This window comes from Lepidothrix coronata, unplaced genomic scaffold, assembly GCF_001604755.1.
Source record: "Lepidothrix coronata isolate B3197 unplaced genomic scaffold, Lepidothrix_coronata-1.0 Scaffold16, whole genome shotgun sequence".
Taxonomy (NCBI): domain Eukaryota; kingdom Metazoa; phylum Chordata; class Aves; order Passeriformes; family Pipridae; genus Lepidothrix; species Lepidothrix coronata.
The window spans coordinates 6579228-6603860 of NW_016690196.1; the positions used below are offsets into that span (position 1 = coordinate 6579228).

Sequence of the window (24633 nt, forward strand, 5' to 3'; positions counted from 1 at the left end):
CACTGATGTAAAGCTCCTTGGTGCATCCTTCTACTTGAACTTCTCTTCTGTGATTCTGTCTTCCACACCTGGGGACTGCTGTGGACAGCTATTCTGCCAGTCTTTAGCTGCTGTTGTGCAGCATGGTTGTCTGAGCAGAGCTTTACATAGGTCTACAAGAAGAAATAGCTGGGAAGAGTTGGGGCTGGTCACTGTGAGAAATGCTAGTAGAGAAGGAAGTCTTGGCTCAGGTGAGCAGGCAGGGGTGGCGTGCCTGTACCCATGTGTAAGTCATAGCTTTTCCAAGGGAAAATTGTTTCAACTGCTCCAGCTTCTGGCTACAGGGAAGGTATTCAAAGTGCAGATCACTAGAAATGAGCTGCTTGTGAAGCATATTCCCCACAGGACATGCAATGTAAGCTTTGTTTTCTGACCTCTGTTGCAGAGACTGATGGGGAGGTTGTCACCAGCTCTGAGGATTGCAGGTCAAGGGAGATGATTGCACAGCCTGTGAGACAAGGGGGAAGGAACTGGGACTTGGTAACAGATTTCAAACATACTGTAGGGAAAAGGGACATACTCATGTACCAATAGTGGACAGGATGGGAATCAGATTAGAGATTGGGAAGTACTGATGAAAATCCCATAGGAGCACAGCTCATGGGGCTGGTGGGGTGACAGTGAAAGGCTAATGGCTTCCTCTCTACCCTCAGGTCTGGAGAGAATAGGACAACCATGCACAAGTGTTACACCTTCCTCATCTTCATGGTCTTGCTGTTGCCATCGCTGGGCCTGAGCAGGTAGGGGTGCTGGGAAGGCAAGTGCGGAGACCTGGAGCATGGGGAGGGTTGAGATGCACCCTTGCTTGTTCTCCTGTTATATGCATTACATTCTTTCCTCACTGCACTGGTGCCCTGGCCACCATCCCCTTGGGAAAATGTGTTTGGTTCTGGTTGGGGGGCACAGGCCAGACCATACGTGTCTGGGTCTCCAGGACCTTACTGACTCAATCTGCAGATGCAGTGACCTGTGCCATGGTGTTACAAATAATACAGCAAAAGTTGGCGTGGCTGGTGGATGCATATGAAAAGTCCACTCAGGGTCTGCTGGTGAAGGAGGCGCTCCCCACTTCTGTGCTCAGTGTGCACTCTGAATTTTGCACAAAGCTAGTGAATTCTCTATTTGAGCCAGAACTTGAGTAGGTTGCACTCCTTGGCTGGGTGGGATAGTAGGTGTGCAGTACTGCTCATCTGTTTGGATGTGGGCCCCAAATCTCCTGCACAGTTTATAGAATTGCCGTGTGGGAAACTGCATCACCTGCCAGCCATTGGTGTGGGCTTGGAGCACTGAACAGGGGCCAAGTAGGGGAACAGGACGAGGAAGAAAAAACTGGGGAGTGGATGCGGGACAGGAAACTCTCACTGTGATAGTTTGTTCCTTACACGCTGTGGGTGTAAAGCCCCAAGTCAAGCCACACTCTTCCCAGGTGACTTACTTACATTTAGACTCCAAGAGATTACGTTCAACAGAACTCTTGCAGAGCCTTTAGTTCTTTAACACCTTGAATTCACATAAAGAGAATACACTACATGCATTTCCTGAGAGACTTCTTTTAATTTAGTGAGAAAATAGGCATTTTGGCAAAAGGTTTACAGGAGTAGCTTACAACCATGGAGAAGAATTTCACTCAAGCACCCAGCACACTACAACCACAACTTAAGTAAAATATAACCCATCAGTTTCAAGTTGCATGTAACCTTATAACTTAGGCAGGTAAATGCTCTTGGAAGATTTGCATTTTGACCATTAAAGAGACTGTCCACCCTTCTGAGGAGTCAATCCCCCTGCTGTTGCCTCTGGAACTCTATATTCCACCAGTGCCAGAGGATGGGATGGTTTTATATCGAAAAATTAGAATTTAGGAAAATGGGATTTGTTTCTCCTAAGGGATTTCTTTAATCTCTTATTGGAGGGTATTTTGTACCTAACCACATTCTTCTGCAGAGTCAGTCACCTGTTCCTTGCATGGATGTTGTGCCCAAACGGAGGAGAGAGGAAAATACTGATAGGATCAGGGCAAAGGGATAAGAACATGCAAGCGGGAAGCTTTACATCCCTTTTTGAGTGCTACACTGTTTTGCTTTGTTTTGTTTTCCAGTGTCTGATTTACATAATTGCTGGTGATACGTCCCAAGAGGGAACAAAATAGTTTATGGTCAGAGCTTTCGATCCTTCTAGAGCAGCTTCCACATGTTTGCCATGTACGTGTCTGTCCATTGCTGCTTCTGATGGTCCCTCTTTTCTTTTTGCCCTCCTATCCCACAGCTTGGATGTGTTTTTCCGCTGGTTGTTTGACAAAAAGTTCCTTGCTGAAGCCGCCGTGCGATTTGAGTAAGTGGAGTTGAGCAGAAAGACTTTCTTTACAGTGGGGAATGGTTCTTGTTGGCACCCGAAGGTACTGGGGGCTCCCAGCTGCTACCCTGCAAGGAGGGAGCTCCTCTTGTAGCCTGCTCTTGCTGCACCTCCCCAGGTGTGTGTTCCTGCCGGACAATGGGGCTTTCTTTGTCAACTATGTCATCGCCTCTGCCTTCATCGGGAATGCCATGGATCTGCTGCGCATCCCTGGTTTGCTCATGTACATGATACGCCTCTGCCTGGCCCGCTCGGCGGCCGAGCGGAGGAACGTCAAACGAGTATGTACGGGGCTGAGGGGAGGGGGTGTGGCCTGCACCCAGGGATGGGACTGCTGCAGTGGACCCTGATGGGGCTTGCCCAGTGGTGTGTGTAGAACTGGGCATGTTACACATACCCACTCAGCTCCCAGGGTCCTGCTGATGGGTCTCCATTCCCTCTTGCAGCACCAAGCCTATGAGTTCCAGTTTGGAGCTGCTTACGCCTGGATGATGTGCGTCTTCACTGTGGTCATGACATACAGCATCACCTGCCCCATTATCGTCCCTTTTGGTAAATGATACCACTCTGCCTCCCTGTGTCAGACAGAGAGGAGGCAGGAAGGCTGATGTGGGGGAGATAGTCTCTCTCAGTCTAGGAAAGAAGCTGATTCCCCACTCTGCTGGCATCCTTCCCTTTCTCCTAGGGCTCATGTACATGCTGCTTAAGCACCTGGTGGACCGATACAACCTGTACTATGCTTACCTGCCTGCCAAGCTAGACAAGAAGATCCATTCAGGGGCTGTGAATCAGGTAGTGGCAGCCCCCATCCTCTGCCTCTTCTGGCTTCTTTTCTTCTCCACCGTGCGCATAGGTGAGCACTGGGCTGGGATGCCAGCCCTTGGCCTCCTAAAGAGCCACTTCCCTGGCCAGGCTCTGGTCCTGGCAGCCCCCAGCCACGGAGCACAGTCACAATCCCTCTGACACCACCACTTCGGTTTTCCTTTGTCCCAGGGTTCCTGGCCCCCACTTCCATGTTCACCTTTGTGGTCCTCGTGATCACCATTGTGATCTGTCTGTGTCACGTCTGCTTTGGGCACTTCAAATACCTCAGCGCTCACAACTACAAGGTGAGGCAGAATGCTGGGCGTGGGACCCTCCTTCTTGAGAGGGCAGCTCAGCCTTAAAACAGCAGGGGCTCTGAGGGTGTCCCAGCCTACCCTTCAGCAGAGCCTTTCCACCGTGGCATCACAGAGGACACAGTCACAAGGCTGTCCCTGCTGCCTGTGTTCTGCTCCTGAGGTGGGACAGCAAGCGTGTTGCCCTGGCAGTCTCTCAGTTTCTTCTTTCCTCTCCAGATTGACCACACAGAGGTGGATGCCATGGACAACAGGCAGAACGGGAGACCTGCTACCAATCTGCCAGCTCCTAAGTCAGCTGTGAGTCACTGTCCCCATCTCCATGCCCTGGCACATTCCTTAGCTGGGTTTGGAAAGGGGGAGGTAACTCCCTGTCCAGGTACCTCACTCCTCACTTCTCATTTTTCTGAATCAGCACTTGGATCCTCCCAGTGAGGGTGGGAGGCAAGTGTTGGGCATTGTGCCCCTCACCTGCTCTGGGTGATGAAGTGTAACCCCACACACACACACCCCTTTCCCACTGCTCCTCAGATGCTGTGCGTTTACTTTCTGCCTCTCTCTCGGCTGTGACAGTGAATCCAGCTGGGTCAGTCTCCCTTCTCATTCTGCATCTTTGCACGCTTGCTCGCCAGCAACGGCCGTCACCCACCAGGCTGGTCCTAGTGCCAACACAAAGGCGTCTCCATGGGTATTGCCTTGAAGGCCGTGGAAGTGCTTTGGGGACTCTCCTCTCCCCTGTCCAACTCTCCAAGATCCCAGAGGAGTTTTCTGAACTTCTCCTTGGCTCACTGGCTCATTCCAACTGCTTCCTTCCATGAGGTTTTTGCAGTTGGGGTCTATAAAGAGCTGCAGAGATGGGGTAAAGCAGACCCTCCTGCTTCCTCGGGAGAGCAGGGCTAGGGTGTGCACACGTAATCCAGGCTTCTTCCTAATCTCCATATACCTAAGGGCAGCAACATACCACCAAAAGGAGAATCCCTATAGGAGGGATTCTGAGGCAGAGCCTCAGAAGAACATATCTACTGGCAGAAAAGGCAGTACAGTTTTCCATGTGGGCTCCAAAGAGCCCAGCCCAGGTTCCCTGTCCCAGAATGCTGGGGTTTGGCACATCCAGTGTTGCAGAGCCAAGCCAGCCCCATTCTTACCCCCTCTCCTGGTACATCTCATGGAGTCTGGACCCTTCCTCGCTCCCCCAGCGTATCACCGAGCTCAGCCTTGTGCATGGTGCTTTGTGTGTTGTGCTCTGCTGCCAGGAGGAGCTCCCCAGACTGACCTGTGTTTCTGCTCTCTCCCCACCCTTCTCTTGCTCCATGCCGGACCCTGACAGAAGTACATCGCCCAAGTGCTGCAGGACTCCTCGCCAGAAGGTGAAGCAACAGAGTCAGAGGAGCAGGGATCGGAGCAGGGATCGCAGGATGAGGAGCTCATCAATGCCGATGGCATGAACGACACAGATTTCCAGTCGTGTGAGGACAGCCTGATAGAGAATGAGATCCACCAGTAGGGACCTCAAAGGGTGGGAGGGGAAGGAGGCCCAGGAGCAGGGCAGGCTGTGCACATGGAGACCTGGGGAGAGGCACCCGAGGGTGCTGGCCGCTGCCCTTGCCCACCTGCCCGCCCCCCAGGGACGCTGCCTTCAGTGAGGGCAGGGGCCCTGCTGCGAGCTCTCCATCTCCCTACCCCTCCACCCCTGTGCCAGCCCGGCTGCTCAGCAGGCATGCTCTTTACTAGCTACCTTCTTCAACATGTCCCTGGACCCCAGAATCCTAGGGGCTTGAGAGGAAGGGGAATGAGACCCCTACAGTGCTGCCCTGGACCTGGAAGGCTGGGTGCTTTGTGGGAAGGGGCATAAGGGGAACATTTGGGGTCTTCTTAGCAGGCCACTTTGTCGCCTGTCATCCTGGTGAGAAACACTAATAATTTATTAGATTTGCAGGAAAGTGATAAACAAAAAACTTTAATCAGTGTATTGGAAACCCCACCTAGGGAAGGGGGTGGCTTTTGTTGCACCTTCTCCCTGTGCTTGCGTGTGCCCTTTCTCAACCCCTTGCAGTATCCACTTGGTGGGGCATGCCAGGAGCTGGCCCAGGCATGGGGTTGTTACAGACTTCTCCCTCACCACAAGGACGGTAAAGCCTGGCTTCATGGTCAAGGGTGACATCATCCCAAGTAAGGGATGCAGGGTTGGCATGAGTTAGGCATCGCCCCACAGGATGAGGGGTGCTGAGGGCATTTCTTATGGGCAGCAGGAGGCGCAGGCAGCCTCTTCCCCAGGTCCTGTCTCCTCCTCCCCCAGGTGCACAGACAGGGGATTGCAGCATCATGTTAAATGGCATTTTTCTTTGCACATTTTACTCCTCTTTCAAAGAAATCAACCTGACCCCCATGTGGTACTGCAGCCTCCCTTTGCTGCCCTGTGTCTGCACAGCAGGGTCAGGCTTGGGGTGGAGGGGCTGTAATGGGGGTCTCCTGGGTGCTAGGGAGAGGGGAGAAAGGGTCTCAGACTGCAGACCCTCAACACGCTGTGAGGTCAGCACTGCGTGGTTGTCATAGGGCCCCATGGGCTGCCTTCCCTGAGCTGCTGCAGGGTCTTCCCCCAGCTGAGGTGGTCAAAGAGGGAGGGAGCCCTGGGAAAGCAGCCCTTGGGAGCCCTCTCCAACCAAGACCACCATCTTCAGGAGCACAAAAGCCTCATTGGGCTGTGCTGACTTTCTTCACCTGCCCTGACTGGCGTAGGCTCCCCTGCCGTCGCCCAGCCAGAGACGGGGGCTGTTCCTCTCCTACCTCTGCCCTTGCCCCCTCCCTGTTGATAGCTTTGTCCCAGAGGCAGGCAAAGAACAGGATGGATGGGAGAGGTGGACTGGAGCCCCTGGCACCTGCAGGGAGGACTGACCCTGTTTAAAGGCTCTTTGTGAGGTCTTTTGTGGTCAGGATCAGTTGCCCTCGATTGCTTCCCCCTTCCCCTTGTGTAAAATGTAAAGGAAAATAATAAATCCCCCTGCTATTTAGCTATATTTATTTCCCTCAACCCTGCCACCATCCTGTTTGGTGCTCATTGCAGACACTATCACCCTCCCTTTGCCTGTCATCTGTGGGTGCTGCACCAGCTCGCTGGGGCAGTGCCCTCCAGGGCTTCATGGGGCTGAGTGAAAGTGGACAGTCATTTACTTTTTCTATCACCCATGCTGGCCCTGGAGCTCCAAGCACTTTAATAGGCCTGAACAAGTGAAATGTCAGCCCTGCCCACCTCAGCTGCCGGGAAGGGTGGTCACATCCCATGGCTTTTTTCCCTCCTTGCTCCCCACTGGAGGAAGGGAGCCAGACACACAGAGAGCATGTGGGGGCTGTTACAAGGAGGATGTAGCTGACTTTCCTGTATGCCTCCTCTATAAGAATCCCAGGCCCAGAGGAAAGGGGATGGAGGGGAGGAGATGTGGGTCTTCAGTGTATGGGGAGGGCAGGCCACCCCAGCTCCCAGGGCTCAGCTGGGGCTGGAGCACACGTGGGTGCGAAGGAGCATGGTGAGAGTCGCCCATCCCCTCCAGCTATTGGCTAGGAATGAAATGAGCATGTGAGCTGATTACTCGCGGTCCACTCTCAGGCTGCGGCAGGGGGGATGTTGATCCTGCTTCCCTTTCTTGCACCCGCCTACTGCCCTTGCCTCCAGCAGGTGGGCTGGGATGCTCTGGTCTCTGTAGGTACGGCTATGGCCCGGGGCTGCCTCTGCGCCTGTCGGGGCTCTGCCCGTGCAGAGCTGTGTGTTCTGAGTGGCACTGTCTGTGTAGAGATGTGTATAATACCCTGTATATATTTGTGTACAAAAGAAAAAAGGAAAAAAAAAGGAGCTATTGTTCTTGAAGTCTTTTCTTTGTGGAACGGGTTGGGGGCTGGGACCTGGGAGGAGAGGACCCCAGCTGCAGCAGGGCTGCAGGAGCATGTGTGGTGCAAAAGGAGTGGGGGATCATGTGTGAGCACAAGCGCTGCCCTGCTGCCAAGAATCCAGCCCTGGATCACAGGCACTCCTGGCACAAGTGAGCTTTTCCTCTGGCTTGCAGAGGCACCACTGCGAAAAGCAGGTAGATGGGGAGCTGCATGCACTGAGGCTGGGATGGGGGAAGATGATTTGGGAATGGTGTGGTAGGGGAGTTTTGCTGGTAGCCTCAATAGCAAATGTCAGCCCACCTCTTCAGTCCCAGTAGTAAGTTCCGTGTCCACTCCTGCTATATCCATTCAGAAACTTAGACGCCTGGTTTGGGTGGACAGCTAAGGCCTTTGGGAAAAGATGAGGGGTGCTAGACCTCTGCAGCACAGCTTGGCTGGGAGCACTTTCCTGACATGTGATGGCTGCTTGTAGGTCAGCCATCCCAAGTGCTGGGCCAGCCCCCAGAATGCTCCCTGCTGCTCTCTGTGCAGGCTGGATCCAGCATGTTTCCCGGGCAGCTGCTGCATGCTCGTTACATTGTGTACAGTGGCTGTTGCTCGGAGGACAGCACAATGGAGAGGCGAGGCCTGGGGCGGGCTGCTGAGAGATGGACAAGTGACCCCAGCTCTGTTCTCACCTTGCTGTGTTCAAGCCCCGTAGCTTCGTGTGCCAGTGGCGCAGCATCAGCAGGGGACAAAAGACTCCTCCTGGCAGCCCACAGCCAAAGGATAGGGAAAAGGCAATGCCTAAGAACAAAGAACTGAAGACTGAAAGACAAACTGTGCCTGCTGCCAAGTCCCTGCAGCCATTGCTGCAAAGGGAAGTTTGAGGGAAGGAAACAATGAAATTGAACAGGTATTTGTGCAGGTGTTTTACGGAAACTGCTCCCAAGCACAGAGGGCAGGATGCAGGACAGCCTTTGTGACAGGATTATGTAGGAGCTGTCTCCTGCTCCAGGAATCAGCTGTGAAAGCAGCTTTGGAGGCCACTGAGGGGTAATAAGGGCAGGAGATAAACAGGAGAACGGGGTCACAATAAGGAGGGGCACTGTCCTGGGTGGAGCTGAGCAGGCACGGTGGTCAGTGGTGGTCCAGGCCAGAGAAAAAGCTGGAAGAACTGTTTGGGCACAAGTCCAAAGGAGGAACAAGCACAGGCAATGTGCTTGTTCCTGCTCCAGCCTCTTGCTCCTTGTCTGAAAGCATGGTGCTGCCTGCAGCTCCGTGCAGAGCTGGAGGGTGACCCCAGCAGGGAACCCCCTATGTCTCCAGCCTGCAGGCACTGACACAGCTGCCTTTGGCTGAGGAGGAGAGGGAGCAGCCCCTGCAACAACCCAGAGCAGGGCACCCCACAACCTCCTTTACACCAGGGTGGGCAGAATAACCTGCCTGTGACAGGCTCCCCTTAGGTAGGGATGGGACAAGGCAGCTCTGGTGGGTGCTGGCCAGGGCTGCAGTGGTCCCTTTTGGATGTGGCAGCAGGACCACGCTACAGCCAGTTTTATATGTCCTGGTTGCCTTTCCCACAGGCAAGGGACACAGCTTCTATACCCATGCGCAACCTGCTCCCTGCTTAGCAAGGATTTACCCCCTGGAGCAAGGCACGGTGAGTTAGGAAGCAGGTGCTGTGTGAAGCCTGGGCTCCCACAGGCTCAATGCCAGCTGCTGCAGTGAGGCTGTACGGGCACAGCCTCCCCACCTGCAAGCAGGCACCAGGGGAGGAGAAGGAGTCCCATGGTTGCTGGGATCATCCTGTCCAGCCCTGGCAGCAGAAGGATGGCAGTGCAGAGCTTCTTTCCTTGGAACGAGGCTGAGCTGAGCTAGTCATGCCAGGCCAGGCCATGCTAGACATGCTGTGCTGAGCCACACCAGGCTGAGCTGTGCCATGCCATGCCAGAGAAAGCCATGTTGCACCACACAGGGCTGCAGAGTGCTGTGCCAAGCCCTGCTGTGGCCATGCCCACTGGTAACAGCACCACCCAGCATTGCTGCACCATGAGTCACAGAGGGCATGCAGGGGCAACCCCTCTGCGGGAAGCCACAGGGCAGGGGGACCTCCCTGCTGGCACCCGGCAACAGAGAGCAGCTGGTGGGATGGGTACCAGCCATGACTGCCATGGCTGGTGGGGAAGCCAGGGCAGCTGGTGTCAGGGTTGCCAGCCATGAGTCCCTGGGCTTGTAAGAGTGAGGTGGTGCAGGCACAGCCTTCCCAGACATAAGGGAAGAAGAAGGGACCCCACAGTGTGTGAAACCCATTGGGACCACCATAGTCAGCCATGGCACCAGAAGGTCAATAAGCCCTGGGACAAGGTGCAGTACAGAGCTCACCCAACTAAGCTGAGTTGCCAGCAGTGTGGGGCAGTCACCCCTAAACCCATTCCTACGGGAAAGTTCCTTCCTTTTCTCCTTCCAGGCGCGGTTTCCGTGTGCACCGAACACTTTACTCTGAATGGTGGAAGAAGCGGGCCCATCCCGGCGGTACCCTTCCATTCCCGGGAGATGGGAGAGGGTGACAACAGACAGAACCGCACCAGCAGCCCCGATAAATCCCCTTCTAGTGTCTGTGAGCTGTCACTGCTCCTTTAATTTCCCCTCCCACCGCCCTCCCGGCTTTGCTCGCACATCCTGCCCACCGAAACTCCACCTTCTGCGGGGCCGTACCGAGCCAGGCTGGGCTGGGCCGGGCCGGGCCGGGCCGAAGCGGGCAGGGCGGTGGCGGCGGCAGCTTCCGTAAGTCCATCCCCCCCATCCTCACCCTTATCCGACCCCGGCCCGGGGTTAAGTACCCGGGGCCCTCCCCACGGCCGGGCAGGTGGGGCTCCTCCGAACGCCCCCGCGGCGGTGGAACCCTGCCTGCCCGACGACTGGCCTCTCCCCCCCTCCCCCGGCTGCTTCCTCTGTTCTCTAAGCTTCTCCAGGCTTGCCTATCCCATCCCCTTTCTGTCCGTGGGGATTTTTACATTAGATGACGCATCCGCAGAGACCCAGTGGCTTCCCAGTCAGGGCGGCGAGTAAACTGGGTACCGCGGCCACCCAGGATGCGCTGCCGATCCCAAAGCCAACGCCGCATCTCTTTGAAGGGGTGCAGGAACATAAAGGGAAGCTTGTTGGAAATTAGGATCTTTGTCTTCCGGAGGGCTGGCAAGGGCCTGAGAGCTGCTTGAGCCGTGTGGGACCCTATGGGCGGCAGTGGCTTCTTGCCCCAAGCTGAGTATGCGGCAGGATACTGTGTGTCAGGGCTGGCTTCGAGGAAGGGAACTTCCTGCTTTCTTTTATCTGCAAGAGCAGCTGACAAAACAGAGGTCTGCAGAGATTTTTGGCTGGACTTCAGCAGTGATTTTGCGCAGGGGTTTTGCATTATGCGCTAAGGTGCATGAGGTATTGAGACCCTGCAGGTACCAGCGTATCTTTCTGCTCCCAGCTGGGAGGGATCAGAAGTACCTCCAATACTGGAAAGCATCCTATTGTAGTTGGATGTCACCTGCTGTGGAAAACTGCCCTGGGGGCTTGGCTTGTCTCATCACACCCCTTCCTCCTCCATGGAGGACCCTGCAGTGTCCATCAGCATCATCCTGGGGAGGTGTCAGCAACCAATCCTGTCGTTTAAGGACCCATGTGGTTCCTCTCCCATTCTGGGTTCTGAAATGCTTTTCCTTGCTCTGCGCTTGCGTGACCTCCGTCTGCCGCTGAGCACAGCCTTCCGAGTATTTTGAGCCACAGATCTAAGAATAACTCGTACAGCACCCGTGTCGGCACACAGCTCCCTATGTCCGCAGCCATGGCCCGTCCTGGTAGGTAGGGTGGAAGAGGGTACAGGGAGTCTGTCAGGGGCTGCGGGCAGGGGAAGTTCCCTGGCCCTCAGCAGGCTGTGTTGTGAGTGCCGGGGAGGTGGCGAGGTGGGAACTGGAGGCAGTTCGGGTGCCTGCACTTGGGTTTCCTCCTCCTGCAGCCATCCCTGGGCTTTGGACAGCACCGGGACTGGAGAAGCTATTCCACCAGCTCTGCAGGCAATGAGTGCCTTGCTGCTGGAGAGACTGCCAGGGTGTTTGGCTGCGGAGCAGGAGCTGGAGGGAGGAGCTCCATTGATTTGGGGCCACTGTAGAGGAGAGAAGGGCTGGCGCTGCCTTGGAGAACGATAGTGGGTTTAGAGCATCCCAGGGCAGGCGGAATGATGGGGAAGACTAGATTTTTCTTCTGAAAAGCTTCTGGCTAGGGCAGCCCCATGAGTTAGCAGCCAGATTTATGCCCTATGCATGTGCCAAGAGCTTTTCACTGTTCCCTGCCTTCCCTTAGCTATCATAGCACTTCAAGACAAGGAAAACCACCTCTTCAGAGCAAGGCTGTGCCCCACTCCCCTGGGACTGGGTGCTAGGGAGGCTGCTGGCCAGTGCTGGCATCTGAGCTGGCTGCTCTGAGTGGGTTGCTGGCTCCAGGGTTATTTACCCAAGGACTGCTCCACTCCCTCACAGGGAGAAACCTCTGAAGTATTCGGCACCAGCCCTGCCAAGCAGGAGCTGAGATGGCTGGGGAGTGTGGCATATTGAGCTGCAGATGCAGGTGGGCTGGTGGTGGTGGCACCTTCCCCATGGCCCTGCTGCCCCCACTGCTTGCCTGGGGACTTGGACCAGACGGCCCCTGGAGGCCCCTTCCATCCTGGGCGGTGCAGTGGGTGGAACGCCGGCTGCTGTCATGGTGCCTGGACGGGGCTGATGGCAGCTGGGCGCTGGGAGGGGAGTTGGGACTTGCCGCCACAGCCGTGGGGCAGGGCTGCAGGGCCAGACATGCCTGGCAGCTGTGTCATTGCTGGTTTGAAGCGCCTGGCCGTGAGCTACCGGTTAAACCCCCGGGGAGGAAGGCCAGGGCAGGGACCGGTGCGGTGTGGGGGCTCTGCGGTGTATGCCCTGCCCCAGTCTCCTACTGCCGGGGTGCCCCGCTGCATCCCACATCCCTTCCCGGTGTCTCCCAGCAGGCTGCTCCACTGGCCCTCGACGAGCCTTGAATCATCCTGCCTGCGTGTGTGTGTGCCGGGAAGGGTCGTCCCGCCTCTTCCTTCCCTGTTCTCCTCCGGCCCCATAGATAGAGCTATCTGCGCCCCGCTGGGCTCCTCCCTAGCCGGCCCTATTGACTCAGTGCTCAGGCAGCTGGGGCGGGTTTCGAAGGAGAGGGAGAGGCGCCCGGGGCTGGGAGAAGCTGCGGGCGGCTGTTTACGCCCTCCCGGGTGAGGAGGAGCCGGGACTAGGGAAGGACCCGGAAAGCTGCGCCGGGAGGAAAGGCTGACGGGGGCGGGAAGAGCCTGAAATTCCTCCGGGCTCAGCTTTTTGGGCTCAGCAGCAGGGACGGGACAGGACGGGAGATCCGTGACCTAGCTGCTGGTGGGCTACTTCCTCCCAGCCAGCCCTCAACACCGCTCTGCTTCCTTGGCGTCCCCTAAAGACAGCAGGACTGTGATGGCCGGGCTGGAGGACAGGGCTCAAAACGGGGCTGCTTTAGGGAATGGGGTCGGGGGAGGTTTCCCTGGTGCGTGTGCCTACCCTGGGGTGCTCTGTGTGCCGCTGGGCTCACTGACCCAGGGCACTGGTGATGGAGAAGGTCCCTGCTGTGAGGCTGATGGGGAACTGGGGATCCAGCCTTCAAGCCTGGCTCTGTGAGATGGCTGATGTCCCTAGGGGAGTGCAAGGTACCAGGCTCTGCCTCAGCCTGGCCATGCCTGTTCTGTTGCAGGGAGTGGACCTGAAGGCAGCACTGCTGGTGCCTGGCCATGATGCCCTTTGGAGGGATGGCTGCCCGTCTACAGAGAGACCGCCTGAGAGCCGAGGGGCTTGGCCAGCACAACAACGCCATCAAGTACCTCAACCAGGACTATGAGGCCCTCAAGCAGCAATGCATTGAGAGCGGCACCCTCTTCAGGGATCCCCAGTTCCCAGCTGGCCCCACTGCCCTTGGATTCAAGGAGCTGGGGCCTCATTCCAGCAAGACACGGGGGGTGGAGTGGAAGCGTCCATCGGTAAGTTCTGGGCTTGCTTCTCAGGCTGGGCTGGCATCTCTGCCCTGCATGTCTGCACTGACATGGTGTGCTGATCTGCAGCCTGGCCCTAGCTGGCTCCCCTTAGTGCTCAAAGTGCCTGGAGTGCTGCATAGCTTCCCTTCCCAAGCTCCCGGAGCAATGCCCTGTGGGTGTCTGCTCAGAACAGCATTGTGCCTAGCAGGCCCAGCTTCCTCTGCACAGCAGACTGTGGGCTCCAAAATAGGTGGGCTCTGTTGTTGCTTCTAGGTGTCATGGCATGGATGTGTCACCCTCAGTGACTGGGGCTTTTGAGAGCATGTATCCCCTGGTGCCACGAGTGCAAGGGGAACGTCATTTGTTTATCCAGCCTTGTCTTCCCATGGCTACAGCAGAAGATCTTGCCTTGCCTTACCATGATGGCCTTGGAATTACAGTCAAGCAGCCTTCCCTAGTAGAGGGCATATGGGGTGCCATGGCAGGGACCATATACCATTTCTCCTGAGTCAGAGCTGCAGTGGGTGCCAGCCCTGCTGAAGCCCAGACCCTGCCAAACTCCAGCACCAGCATCTGATCCTGTTCTTCTGCAGGAATTAGTGGATGACCCTCAGTTCATCGTTGGTGGTGCAACGCGGACGGACATCTGCCAGGGAGCTCTGGGTGAGTGTTTGAGCTCTGTCCCTGGACCTTGGTCTGGGAGAGTAGTGACTGGGGAGGGTTGAATGGCTGGCCCAGCTTTCCATTAGTGCACTGGAAAATGGAAGGTGTGGGACATCCTGTGCCTCCTGGTGGCTCCAGGTTAAGGCTCCACAAAAATGGGTTGATGTCTGCACAGCTTGACCATGCTGAGGTCAGGCAAGATGATGGGTGGATCCATGACTGACACGTGCTGACAACAATGCCAGGAGCTGCTCCAAAGAGGTCCCTGCTTTGGTAAATGATGAGGGATGTCAGCTGGATGGCAGTAACAAATTGAGGTGAGGATGTGCTGGTTGTGACAAAGTGGTTGCAAAGCAATGCAGTCTGGCAGAAGGGAATTGAGAGCCATTGAGTACAAGTGATGATTTGTCCACACTCCAGGGGTGGACTCCAGGGGTGTCTCTCAAGGCAAAGGCACTGAGACAAGGAGAGAAATGTTAATGGGCTATGTAGGCTGGCAGAGTGGTCATTGGAAACAGATCTTGGTACCACCGAGAGTGTTGTCCTGATTGGGATCACCTGATTGGCAGTATCATATACCTAAGCACACATAGCATGCTGGTTTCAGGGCTGACCTTTTAATGTATACAGTAATTAGGACAAATTTGAGGTGGTAACTGGAGCACATAACAGCCCAGAGCACTGTGGTAGTGTTCAACTGGTCATTAAAAAATCTGAAACTCCATTTTGTCAAACCACAGCCCAGTTACAGGTTATCCAGGCTCAAGGCTAAGGTGTGAAAGGCTTCAAAGGCAAAAGAGAAATAGGAATCAAGGGAAAGAATTTAAAGCGTAGTGCTGGCCTGGAGCAGCACTTGTGGTTAAGAGCACTTGGAAGGAAAAGGGCGGTGGCGTTGCTTGCAATTGAGAAGCTGAGACAGCAGCATTAACACTCTTGCTTGATAAAATGGCTTTTTAAATGCAATGTGTAATTCCACTGCAGAATTTGCTGTCTGAGATATGGAGGGCAGTCATATGAATGAGTTTCAGGAGGGTCTAGATATATGGCTGCAGGAAGGGGCTGTTGGGGCTGACTATGTGGTGTTCTGGACACAGGCTCCAGGTCAGGGAAGATTGTTCCATGTTGCCTTGAGCTAGTACTCTCTGAGAGCAGGATGAGCAAGCCTGTCTCTCTGTGCTCTGTTTGCTGGACCCTCTCTGGTTTTCCCACGTACTTTTTGATCTGGGGAACTCCAAACATTTGCAAGGAGAGCACAACATGGGCTCCTAAACATCCATTGCCTACTCTGCCAGATAGAGAGGTGATGGGTGCTCACACTGGCTTCCTCTCCTTCCCCAGGTGACTGCTGGCTGCTGGCTGCCATTGGCTCCCTCACGCTCAATGAGGAGCTTCTGCACCGCGTGGTGCCCCATGGACAGAGCTTCCAGGAGGACTATGCTGGCATCTTCCACTTCCAGGTGGGCTGGGGGCTCCTGGCCCTCCACAGCTGGTGGGCTGGGGTGGAAGAGAGGGTGGTGGGTTGAGGGCATCCCTCTGGGATAGGGATGAGCAAACCATGTGATGCTCTGAGCTCACCCCACTCTCTCCTCATCCTCCAGATCTGGCAATTTGGTGAGTGGGTGGATGTGGTGGTGGATGACCAGCTGCCCACCAAGGATGGGGAGCTCCTGTTTGTCCACTCAGCGGAGTGCACCGAGTTCTGGAGTGCTCTGCTGGAGAAGGCCTATGCCAAGTGGGTACCCCTGTGGTGGGCATGTGGGCAGGTGGGGGACAGGGCACCTCACTGTGCGGGGCAGAGGGAAGGGAGTCTCTTCTGTTGCTGGCCCTTCTTGTGCTGGGTGCCTGGGGAGCAGCAGTGTGCTACCTCCTTGTCTCCTCACGTGCCCCTGTCACCGCTCAGGCTGAACGGCTGCTACGAGTCACTCTCGGGGGGCAGCACCACCGAAGGCTTTGAGGACTTCACGGGCGGCGTGGCAGAGATGTACGACCTGAAGCGACCGCCGCGCAACATGGGCCACATCATCCGCAAGGCGCTGGAGAGGGGGTCCCTGCTGGGCTGCTCCATCGACGTAAGTGGTGCACTGGGATGAGCTGGGGTTCTGCCACTGCAGCGGCCAAAGTGAGGCCTCACAGCCCAAGGTTGTATCAGCAGTCCCCTCGCTGGGAGGTTACTTCTTCCCCATCTTAGCAGAGCACCCTTTCCAGAGCCAGTGTGGCAGCCCTGGGGCACAGCATGTGGTGCTGCAGCCCGGTTGCTGTGAACGGGCTCCTTGGGTGGTTCCCTGATGGATCTTCAGGATCCTCTGGCAGGGAAACTTCTTTAAATTGTCCTCAGCCAGAAGTCCTTGAGCACAGGGAGCTGCTACCTGCTACTTCTCTTTGCAAGGGGAATTCTCCACACAGTGGAGGGAAGGGGTAGGGATAGGACTACATTATTTAATCGTGTTGACTTAAGCTTGCACATTCTCCTCAGATCACAAGTGCCTTTGATATGGAAGCAGTGACCTTCAAGAAGCTGGTGAAGGGCCATGCCTATTCTGTCACAGCCTTCAGAGACGTGAGTTAGCTAGATTAGACTTTAATAGTGATAACATAGCCTGGACAGTGGAATGGGCTCAACCTCCTGTGTCTGGTGTCTGGCAGGTGAACTACCGGGGTCAGCAGGAACAACTCATCCGCATCAGGAATCCCTGGGGTCAGGTGGAGTGGACTGGAGCCTGGAGTGATGGGTAAGCAGGACAGAAGGGGTGCCAGTCTTCCATTGGCAGGCCAGCAAGCCCTGTGCACAGAGCAACTGAGCACATGGCACTGCTGAGGGGAAGCTGGCAGCATGCAGTACCCTTCGCACTGGAAGTTAAGGGTCAGCTCCAAAGTGCTCAATTCACCTTGAGGAGTCCTCATCTAATTGTCTCTCTCCTGCTATTCCAGCTCCTCTGAATGGAACAACATTGACCCTGATGAAAGGGAAGAGCTGCAGCTGAAGATGGAGGATGGAGAATTCTGGTGAGTGCCGGGGCAAAGTGCTTCTCTATTTCAGCAGCCAGCCTGGGAAGGAGCAGAGGAGCTGGGAAGAGATCCTGCAGTCATGCTTCACCTGAAGCGCATGACCTGCCTTTATGAGCTGGCTTTCCAGCACTGGAGAGCTTGCCAGTGTTTTCTCATCTGATCTAGTTAATAATTTTCCTCCTTTCAAGGAAATTCAGCCCAACTAAATGCAAAATAAACACCTAGGAAGGGTAAACATCCCTTCTTTCCCAAACCCAGCAGAAGGCTTTAAAGAAGCTATCACTTCTTAAAGATCTTACTGTCACTTAATTCTCCCAAAATCTTGGCTGGGCCCAGGGCTGCTTGTGCTGTCCTCCCTCCCCACAGCAGTGCCCTGGCCTCATCCCCTACCCACCTCCTGCAGGATGTCTTTCCGGGACTTCATGAGGGAGTTCTCCAGGCTGGAGATCTGCAACCTGACCCCCGATGCCCTCACCAAGGACGAGCTCAGCAGATGGCACACACAGGTGTTTGAGGGCACGTGGCGCCGGGGAAGCACTGCTGGGGGCTGCAGGAATCACCCAGGTACCTCTGGCCTCCACGTCTCTGCTCTTGGCAGTGTGATGAAGCCAAGTGTCTCATCCACACATCCTCTTCCTGTCAGCCACGTTCTGGATCAACCCCCAGTTCAAGATCAAGTTGCTGGAAGAAGATGACGACCCTGGGGATGATGAGGTGGCCTGCAGCTTCCTGGTGGCTCTGATGCAGAAGCACCGGCGGCGGGAGCGGCGGGTGGGAGGCGACATGCACACCATCGGCTTTGCTGTCTATGAGGTAACCCCTGCCAGTCCCGATGCCACTTCCCTGGGACAGGCTCAGCCCTGCCAGTCCTGCCTCAGCCCCAGTCCTCAAGGAAACCTTTTCCACCTGCCTTGACCAGTCTGTCAGTTAATATTCCCTATCCTGTGCTCCCTGTGGCTGTAAGGGATGGGGCAGATACTGGGACTCTGATTTTTTTCCTCCTTTTCTCTCCTCTGCAGGTTCCTGAGGAGGTATGTCCTGAGCTGCTGGAGCCCTCTTGGAGGGGACCCCAAGAGTGGACAAGAATGGGTGGATGCACCCACTGTCATGGGCAGTGGCTAGGGTGCTAGTGGGTGCTGGGCACCTCCATGTGGGAGGGAGGGATGGCTCCTACTGGGATGGGCAGGACAGGGATGTCCTGCCTGACGGGGGCTGGCATTGGTCCCACCACTCCCCATGGGTGCTCCCCATTGTGGGGCTGTGATCCACAAGCGCATTCCTTCCCCCAGGCCCAGGGCACTCAGAACGTGCACTTGAAGAAGGACTTCTTCCTGCGAAACCAGTCACGGGCACGCTCTGAGACCTTCATCAACCTGCGGGAGGTGAGCAACCAGATCCGTCTGCCCCCCGGCGAGTACATCGTCGTGCCCTCCACCTTCGAGCCACACAAGGAGGCCGACTTCGTCCTGCGGGTCTTCACCGAGAAGCAGTCTGACACAGCGTGAGTCCCTGCCTGGAAGGGGACACCCTGTGTCTGAGGGGGGGGATGTTTCCCCACTGCAGGCAGCCTGCTGGCTGGGGACCCTGCTCATCGCTTTGTTTTTCTCCTTTCTGCCCCAGGGAGCTGGATGAGGAGATCTCAGCAGACCTGGCAGATGAGGTGGGAGCTGCCACTTTGGTTCAGCTGGTGCTGAGGCTCTGGGGCTTGGGAGGGGGAGCTGCAGGCAGGAGGTGGCTGTCTGAGTTTGGGATATCATTGTGGCTAGAGAGGGGCTGGCAGGGTCAGGGCAATAGGGATGTGAGGATTAACAAAGATGAGAAGAACAAGGAAGAGCTTCCTTTTTCCAGTTGAGGTTTACTGAGCTTGGGAGGCAGGGCAGAGCCTGGGTTTGACCACTAACCTCTTCCTTCTGGCCTGTGTCACCCCAGGAGGAAATAACTGAGGATGACATAGAAGATGGCTTCAAGAACATGTTCCAGCAGCTGGCAGGGGAGGTGGGTATGGCTGTGCCAAGCTCTTGGAGGCCCTGGCCTGGGGAGGGGATGAGATGGGATCCCTAGCCATGGGAGTTCCAGCCCAGTCCACGGTCACTCAGTCCCATCCTGCAGACAGGTCCATTTCTGCCACAGCTCAGCCCAGCTGCCCTCAGGGGTGGTGTGACAGGGGCAGATTTGGGGAAGAGGCATCCAGCTGTGACCCAAACTCTTCTGGGCATGCAAGAAATGTAATTGCACCTTCATGTTTTGTGATTAAGGCAGAGATGTTTAGACAGGAGGGGGGGAATGGCCACAAGTGGGGTGGAGAGCAAGCAAGGGGTGATGCTAATTCTGCTCCTGTTACAGGACATGGAAATCAGCGTCTTTGAGCTCCGGACTATTCTGAACAGAGTCATTGCTAGACGTAAGCATTGCCCTTCCCACCCCCTGCTCCCTGTGTCCCGGGCCTGCACAGCAGGTGGGGTTTTGGTTCATGTGCTCAACCTCCTCCTTCCTCCTCAGACAAAGATCTGAAGACAGATGGGTTCAGTGTGGACTCCTGCCGCAACATGGTCAACCTGATGGATGTATTCTCTTGGTGCTGTGGGCAGGGGCCAACTTCTCTGGTGCTCAGCCTGCTGCTTGCCAGCAGCAAGTCTTCTCTGTGGGAGCTGAGGCTTGGCTCTCCAGCCATGCTGAGGCTGTTCAACGGGGGGAAGACAGGAAAGGGTCCTTATGGCTTCAGGGCCACCACACCACCCCTTGGCTTTAGCAGCAGGTTTTTTTGGGAAAAAAAAAGGGCCATGAGTGCCCCTGCTTGCTTGGGTCCTGGCTCTGCCACCACCAGAAGCCCAGCCCAGTCCCACTCATGCCTTCTACTTTCCCTGCTAGGAGGAAGCTCCCTGTGCTTCCCTTCACACGGGCTCCCCAGCCTGACATGTTACCATGCCACCCAGCCTTTGAGGCGCTCCTGGAAGGGAATGAGGACTCTTGGGCTTCTTTCGCCTAAACCATCCTGTCCAGCTGTTGAAGATGAGAGATGTAAAGTGACAGGAGCCATGGCCTGTGTCATGCTTGCACAAGGACATGCAGCTGAGGGGTCAGGCAAGGACAGAGGAGCACCTCCAAGCCCTTCTCCCGCCTGGCCCTACAACAGCCCTTTTTGCTGCAGGCCAACCCAGTTTTGCTTCTAGGACAGCATAGTGATTTGCTTCCTATAGCAGCAGCACAGTTGCTCCCAGGGAGTGGTATGACAGGTAGTGCAAGCATTGCCCTTTCCCTGTTGGGTTGCAGGCTCTGATCGTGCCAGTGCTGCAGGACAGAGAGGGGAAGCTGGAGGGAAAACTGGGCAGGCCAAGTGTGGCCAGGCTTTTCTTGCCTCAAGTGGCTGGAATCTGATGGCTTTGTCTTTGCACCACTCCCTTTGCTGGCTGCTTTCTCCTTGACCCTCTGCTCCCCAGAAAGATGGCAGTGCCCGCCTCGGGCTGGTGGAATTCCAGATCCTGTGGAACAAGATCCGGAGCTGGCTGGTGAGAAGGAGAGGGGGCATGGTGCACTGCACAGGGGTAGCTCCCCTCCTGGGGCAGCAGGGTGAGGGGACAGCCAGGCTGGAGGCCACAGGAGAGCCTGTCCTTCATGTCCTCTGTGATGCTTTTGCAGACAATCTTCCGCCAGCACGACCTGGATAAGTCTGGCACCATGAGCTCCTATGAGATGCGCATGGCTCTGGAGTCTGCGGGTAGGTCTGGGGACAGATGGGGCTGAGATAAGGGCTGGGTAAGGGGCTCCTGCTGTCAGAGTCCTGTCCTAAGTAACTGGAGAAGAGTGTAACCAGCCTATACTGCATGCTTGGAACCAACCTGCTGTAGTGAGATGTGGCCCATGTATGCACCAGGCTCTCTCCATCCCAGCTGTGCCAAGTGCTGGAGACTCAGAGTTAGGGACGCATGCAAGGTGGTCCCAGCCTCTGTCCTCCTCTGACCTGCAGAATCCCATCCTGGCGAAGCAGAGGCCTGGGGTGGATCAGTGAGCTAACCAGTCATATGGCTGCAGGGGGAGCATCCCCTCTTCCTGTTGAGGCTGGACACGGTGCCTTTCCTTGGGTGGGTTGGTAGACCCTTTGTGTGGGTGCGTGGACTTTAACAATTACACCCTCCTCTCCTGCGGGGGTCCTGACTTCTCTCTGCCTTGCAGGTTTTAAGCTGAACAACAAGCTGCATCAGGTGGTGGTGGCCCGCTATGCAGATGATAACATGGGTGTGGACTTTGACAACTTTGTCTGCTGCCTTGTGAAGCTGGAGGCCATGTTCAGTGAGTGATGGCCCTGGGGCAGGGAGGGCAGGAACAGAGGGATGTGTTGCTCACCTTGCTCTTGTGTCCCTGCAGGGTTCTTCCGCAGTATGGACCCTGACGGCACTGGGACCGCTGTCATGAACCTCGCTGAGGTGAGAGCTCAGCCCAGTGGAAGGTGGGGTGGGAAACAAGGGGACAAGGCATTAGGGTGAATGGGGCACCTGGGGTGGGTGGTAGAAAACCCTCCAGCCCCCTGGGTAGGGCAAGAACCCATAAAAGATCAAGATAAGAAAAGGGGATTGCTGCAGGCCCTATGTTTCTTGGAGAGCTTTTAAAGCTGGCACTTGAGGGCATGCCAAAAACGTACCAGCCCCTGCTTATCCCTTCTCCCTCTCCTTTGCAGTGGCTGCTGCTGACAATGTGTGGCTAGGAGCCATGACAGACCTGCTGCAGCTGGGACACCCCAACGGGCCAGGCCCCCTCCAAGTGCCTCCCCTTGGATCCGTGGACACAGGATACTCTTCCCTTTGCTCCATTCCATGCTGAGCCACCAGCCCTGCCTCCCAGGAAGCCTCACACCACCTTCTCCAGTGGACCAGAGGTCAAGGCAGGCAGGGGATTCCCTTCTCCTCTTCTGGGCTGGGCTTCTTTCCACTCCCCCCTCCTCTCTCCCACCCCAGAACAGGAGGAGTGCAAGCATCACGTGGTACCTGTGAATCTTTGCACAGTAGCAGGCTGGGGGCCAGCTGCGGAGCAGGGAGAGGCAGGAATTGCACGGAGATGAGGGGGAGGACACTCATATTGCTTGCTCTAGTGCTGTCCCATCCTCTCTTGTCTATCCCTGCACCCACACCTGGGAGCATCAGCAGATACTGCCTTGCTCAGGCAGCAGGTTCCTGGGGGAGCCGTTATGGCCTTCTGGTAGGAGGACTGGCCATGCTCTATTTCTTGAAGCCCTTGCACTGTACTTATCACCACTAAGCGCGACCAAAGCGTGGAGCCCACAGGCTCTTTCTGCGTGGCCTTCAACACATCCCTCCCATCTCCATGCCCCTGCCCATGCCCACCATTGGATCAAATCCTACAACTCAAGCACTGAATGTTTTGGGGCTCCCCCACCATATGAACACATGCCACCTTGTAGTGCCGCAGCAGAAGCTCCTCTTTTCTACATGGTTACAGCAGCCTGGCCTCCCCTCCCATCCCTGAGAGCTCCTGGGACATCTGCTGCCCTTGGTCATGGCCCACAGCAGGGCTGGGGGGCACAGCACCCAAGAAGAAATGCCTTCCTCCAGAGAGGAGGGATGGTGGTTTGCGGGGCGGGGGGGGAATCTTCTTCTGCACACAGCTGGGTTTTTTCTCCCAATCCATCATCCTCCCACATTGTTACACTCTCCTCTTCCCTTGCGCTCCTTTGCCCAGTGTAGGTGGACTCCAGTGCCAACATATTTGCACTTCTCTGTGCTCCTCACTCCCCTCACCTTCTGGGGCAATGGGGTGGTTCCAGCTTGGCGGTGGGCGAGGGCCCATCCTTTGCCCTGTAGAGGCAGGCAGGCAGTTATAGCTTCCCCAGACCCCTGTTGTCACTGGAGGATGCGCCTGCAGCAATAACCACTGCTGCCTGCCCGGCAGCTCTGCTTCCTCACCCCGCTCGCTGTGTACTCCAGAAATAAACAGATCTGTTAGATGTGTGGTCCAGGCAGTGACTTGGGGATCACATCCTCCCTTTGCTCACCATGGTCTGGGCTAGGGGGGATGAGATGCAGAGCCAAGCCCAGGTCATGCTGCTTGCCCAGCCTGGGGTACAGGTGGAGGAGCACTGCCAGGTGTGGGTCTTGCTGTGGGGATGGAGGGGATCCATATCTCCTAGGACTTTAGAAAAGTCACCTCTTCCTTTGCACGGGTGTCTTAACACTGACACATGGAGCAGCACCACGTAAGAGGGATGGAAGGGAGCACAGCTCTTAAAGGAAAGTGTCTTGGGGAGGCTGAGGGGAAAGAGGATCCACTTGGATAGGATGGAGTTAACCATGGATCTGGGAATGGAGGACAGCCAGGAACTCTGGACCCTGGAAAAGGACTGAAAGAGGTAATGTAACCCTGGGTCGAGTCTGTGGGAGGTGGATGTTTTCCCCTGCTTCCTTTGAGGCCATGCCAGTTATAGTTGGAAGCAAAAGCCTTCCACAAAAATGACAGTGGAGTGCTCTGGGGTGAGACTTTTCATAGCATGGCTCAGAGCAGGACTTGTCAGTGTGTCCTGCCCCTTGCTCACACCCCAGAAGGGCATTGAAGCCCAGATGGCCCCAGGGGTGCTCAGCACTTGGAAGAAGAGTGACCTTGCATACCTTATCCATCCCAACATCAATATCCCTTACATAGGTGCCCTTTGGACCAGCCCAGCTCTCTGGGACCAGTCTCCCCGCTGCATAGCAGCACCCAGCCCTGGGACAAACCAACCTGGCTCAGAGCACAGATGGCAAAGGTGTGACAGCAGGAAGAAGTGACCCCTCACCTGCCCTCCAGGGCTGTCCTCTCCTCCAGAGGCCCCATAGGGCTGGATAGAGGTGGGCTACTTGCACTTGTCTCTTGACTACCTGTGAGCTGAGCTGCCCCTTGTGGGGTGGGAGTACCATAGGGCTTACCAGCCCAGCCTTCCTGCTCCTCCATGCAGCCCCAAAGCCCCTGTGAAACAAGGGCTCAGGTGGGGATGGAGCACAGGAGCAGGCATGCAGAGCTGTCACTGCTGTCCCAGCTGCAGGGCCTTATCACACACACACAGGCCCCATTGTAGGGCATGGTGACATCCTGGCTTTGGGATGACAGGTGCGCCTGGCATAGCCTTACCAGAAGTCCCCTCCCTCCCTCTGGGTGCCAGCTGGCAGATCCCTTCCCTTGCAGCCTGGCGTCTGGCGGGCCCAGGATCGCAGGGGGGTGGCAGGCAGGGGGGGCTTCCCCAGCTGCCAGCTAATGCTGCAAGAAGTGGTCTGGCTCATCCTCCTCCTTGCAAATGGGACAAGGAGGATGCCCAGCAGAGTCCTTAAATGGTGGTGTGAGGTGAGGAGCAAGGAGGCCAAATGTGACCAAAACTGCTCTTAGCTTTGGGTTTGTCCTGTGACGGGCACTAGCCAGTGAGAGCCAGCTCAGTCCGCTCCTGCCTTTCCCACACGTATCCCATAGATCTGCTTTGGGTGGGAGTGCATAAGGTGGGCCAGCAGCACCCATGGGTGCACAGCACTGCTGCTTCGGCTCCCCAACATCGCAGTCTTTTCT

At 56.1% G+C, this 24633-nt stretch overlaps 2 protein-coding genes across 4 annotated transcripts in view; both read left to right on the plus strand.

Moving 5' to 3' along the window:
- Window positions 1-7350, plus strand: part of TMEM63B (transmembrane protein 63B) — a 48578-nt gene extending 41228 nt beyond the window's left edge. For both annotated transcript variants that reach the window (XM_017806682.1, XM_017806683.1), the window contains 8 exons: window positions 693-779; window positions 2305-2370; window positions 2510-2672; window positions 2838-2943; window positions 3077-3244; window positions 3385-3500; window positions 3729-3809; window positions 4837-7350. In XM_017806682.1, the coding sequence (XP_017662171.1) occupies window positions 693-779; window positions 2305-2370; window positions 2510-2672; window positions 2838-2943; window positions 3077-3244; window positions 3385-3500; window positions 3729-3809; window positions 4837-5013 (964 nt within the window). In that variant the 3' untranslated portion in view covers window positions 5014-7350. The remainder of the gene's footprint in view (window positions 1-692; window positions 780-2304; window positions 2371-2509; window positions 2673-2837; window positions 2944-3076; window positions 3245-3384; window positions 3501-3728; window positions 3810-4836) is intronic.
- Window positions 7351-10059: 2709 nt separating this feature from the next.
- On the plus strand, window positions 10060-23051 carry CAPN11 (calpain 11). 2 transcript variants are annotated; one of them, XM_017806684.1, is made up of 22 exons: window positions 10060-10157; window positions 13149-13431; window positions 14019-14088; window positions 15427-15545; window positions 15687-15820; window positions 15989-16157; window positions 16562-16645; window positions 16732-16817; window positions 17017-17091; window positions 17498-17658; window positions 17738-17907; window positions 18114-18125; window positions 18384-18595; window positions 18715-18754; window positions 19024-19089; window positions 19438-19495; window positions 19594-19658; window positions 20532-20600; window positions 20731-20809; window positions 21265-21381; window positions 21457-21515; window positions 21767-23051. In XM_017806684.1, the coding sequence occupies exons 2-22, from the start codon at window positions 13186-13188 to the stop codon at window positions 21791-21793; spliced, it is 2118 nt and encodes a 705-aa protein (XP_017662173.1). In that variant the 5' UTR covers window positions 10060-10157; window positions 13149-13185; the 3' UTR covers window positions 21794-23051. The 2 variants fall into 2 exon arrangements, with proteins under 2 accessions (XP_017662173.1, XP_017662174.1); XM_017806685.1 differs by lacking the exon at window positions 10060-10157 and adding an exon at window positions 11121-11218.
- The last annotated feature ends 1582 nt before the right edge of the window (window positions 23052-24633 follow it).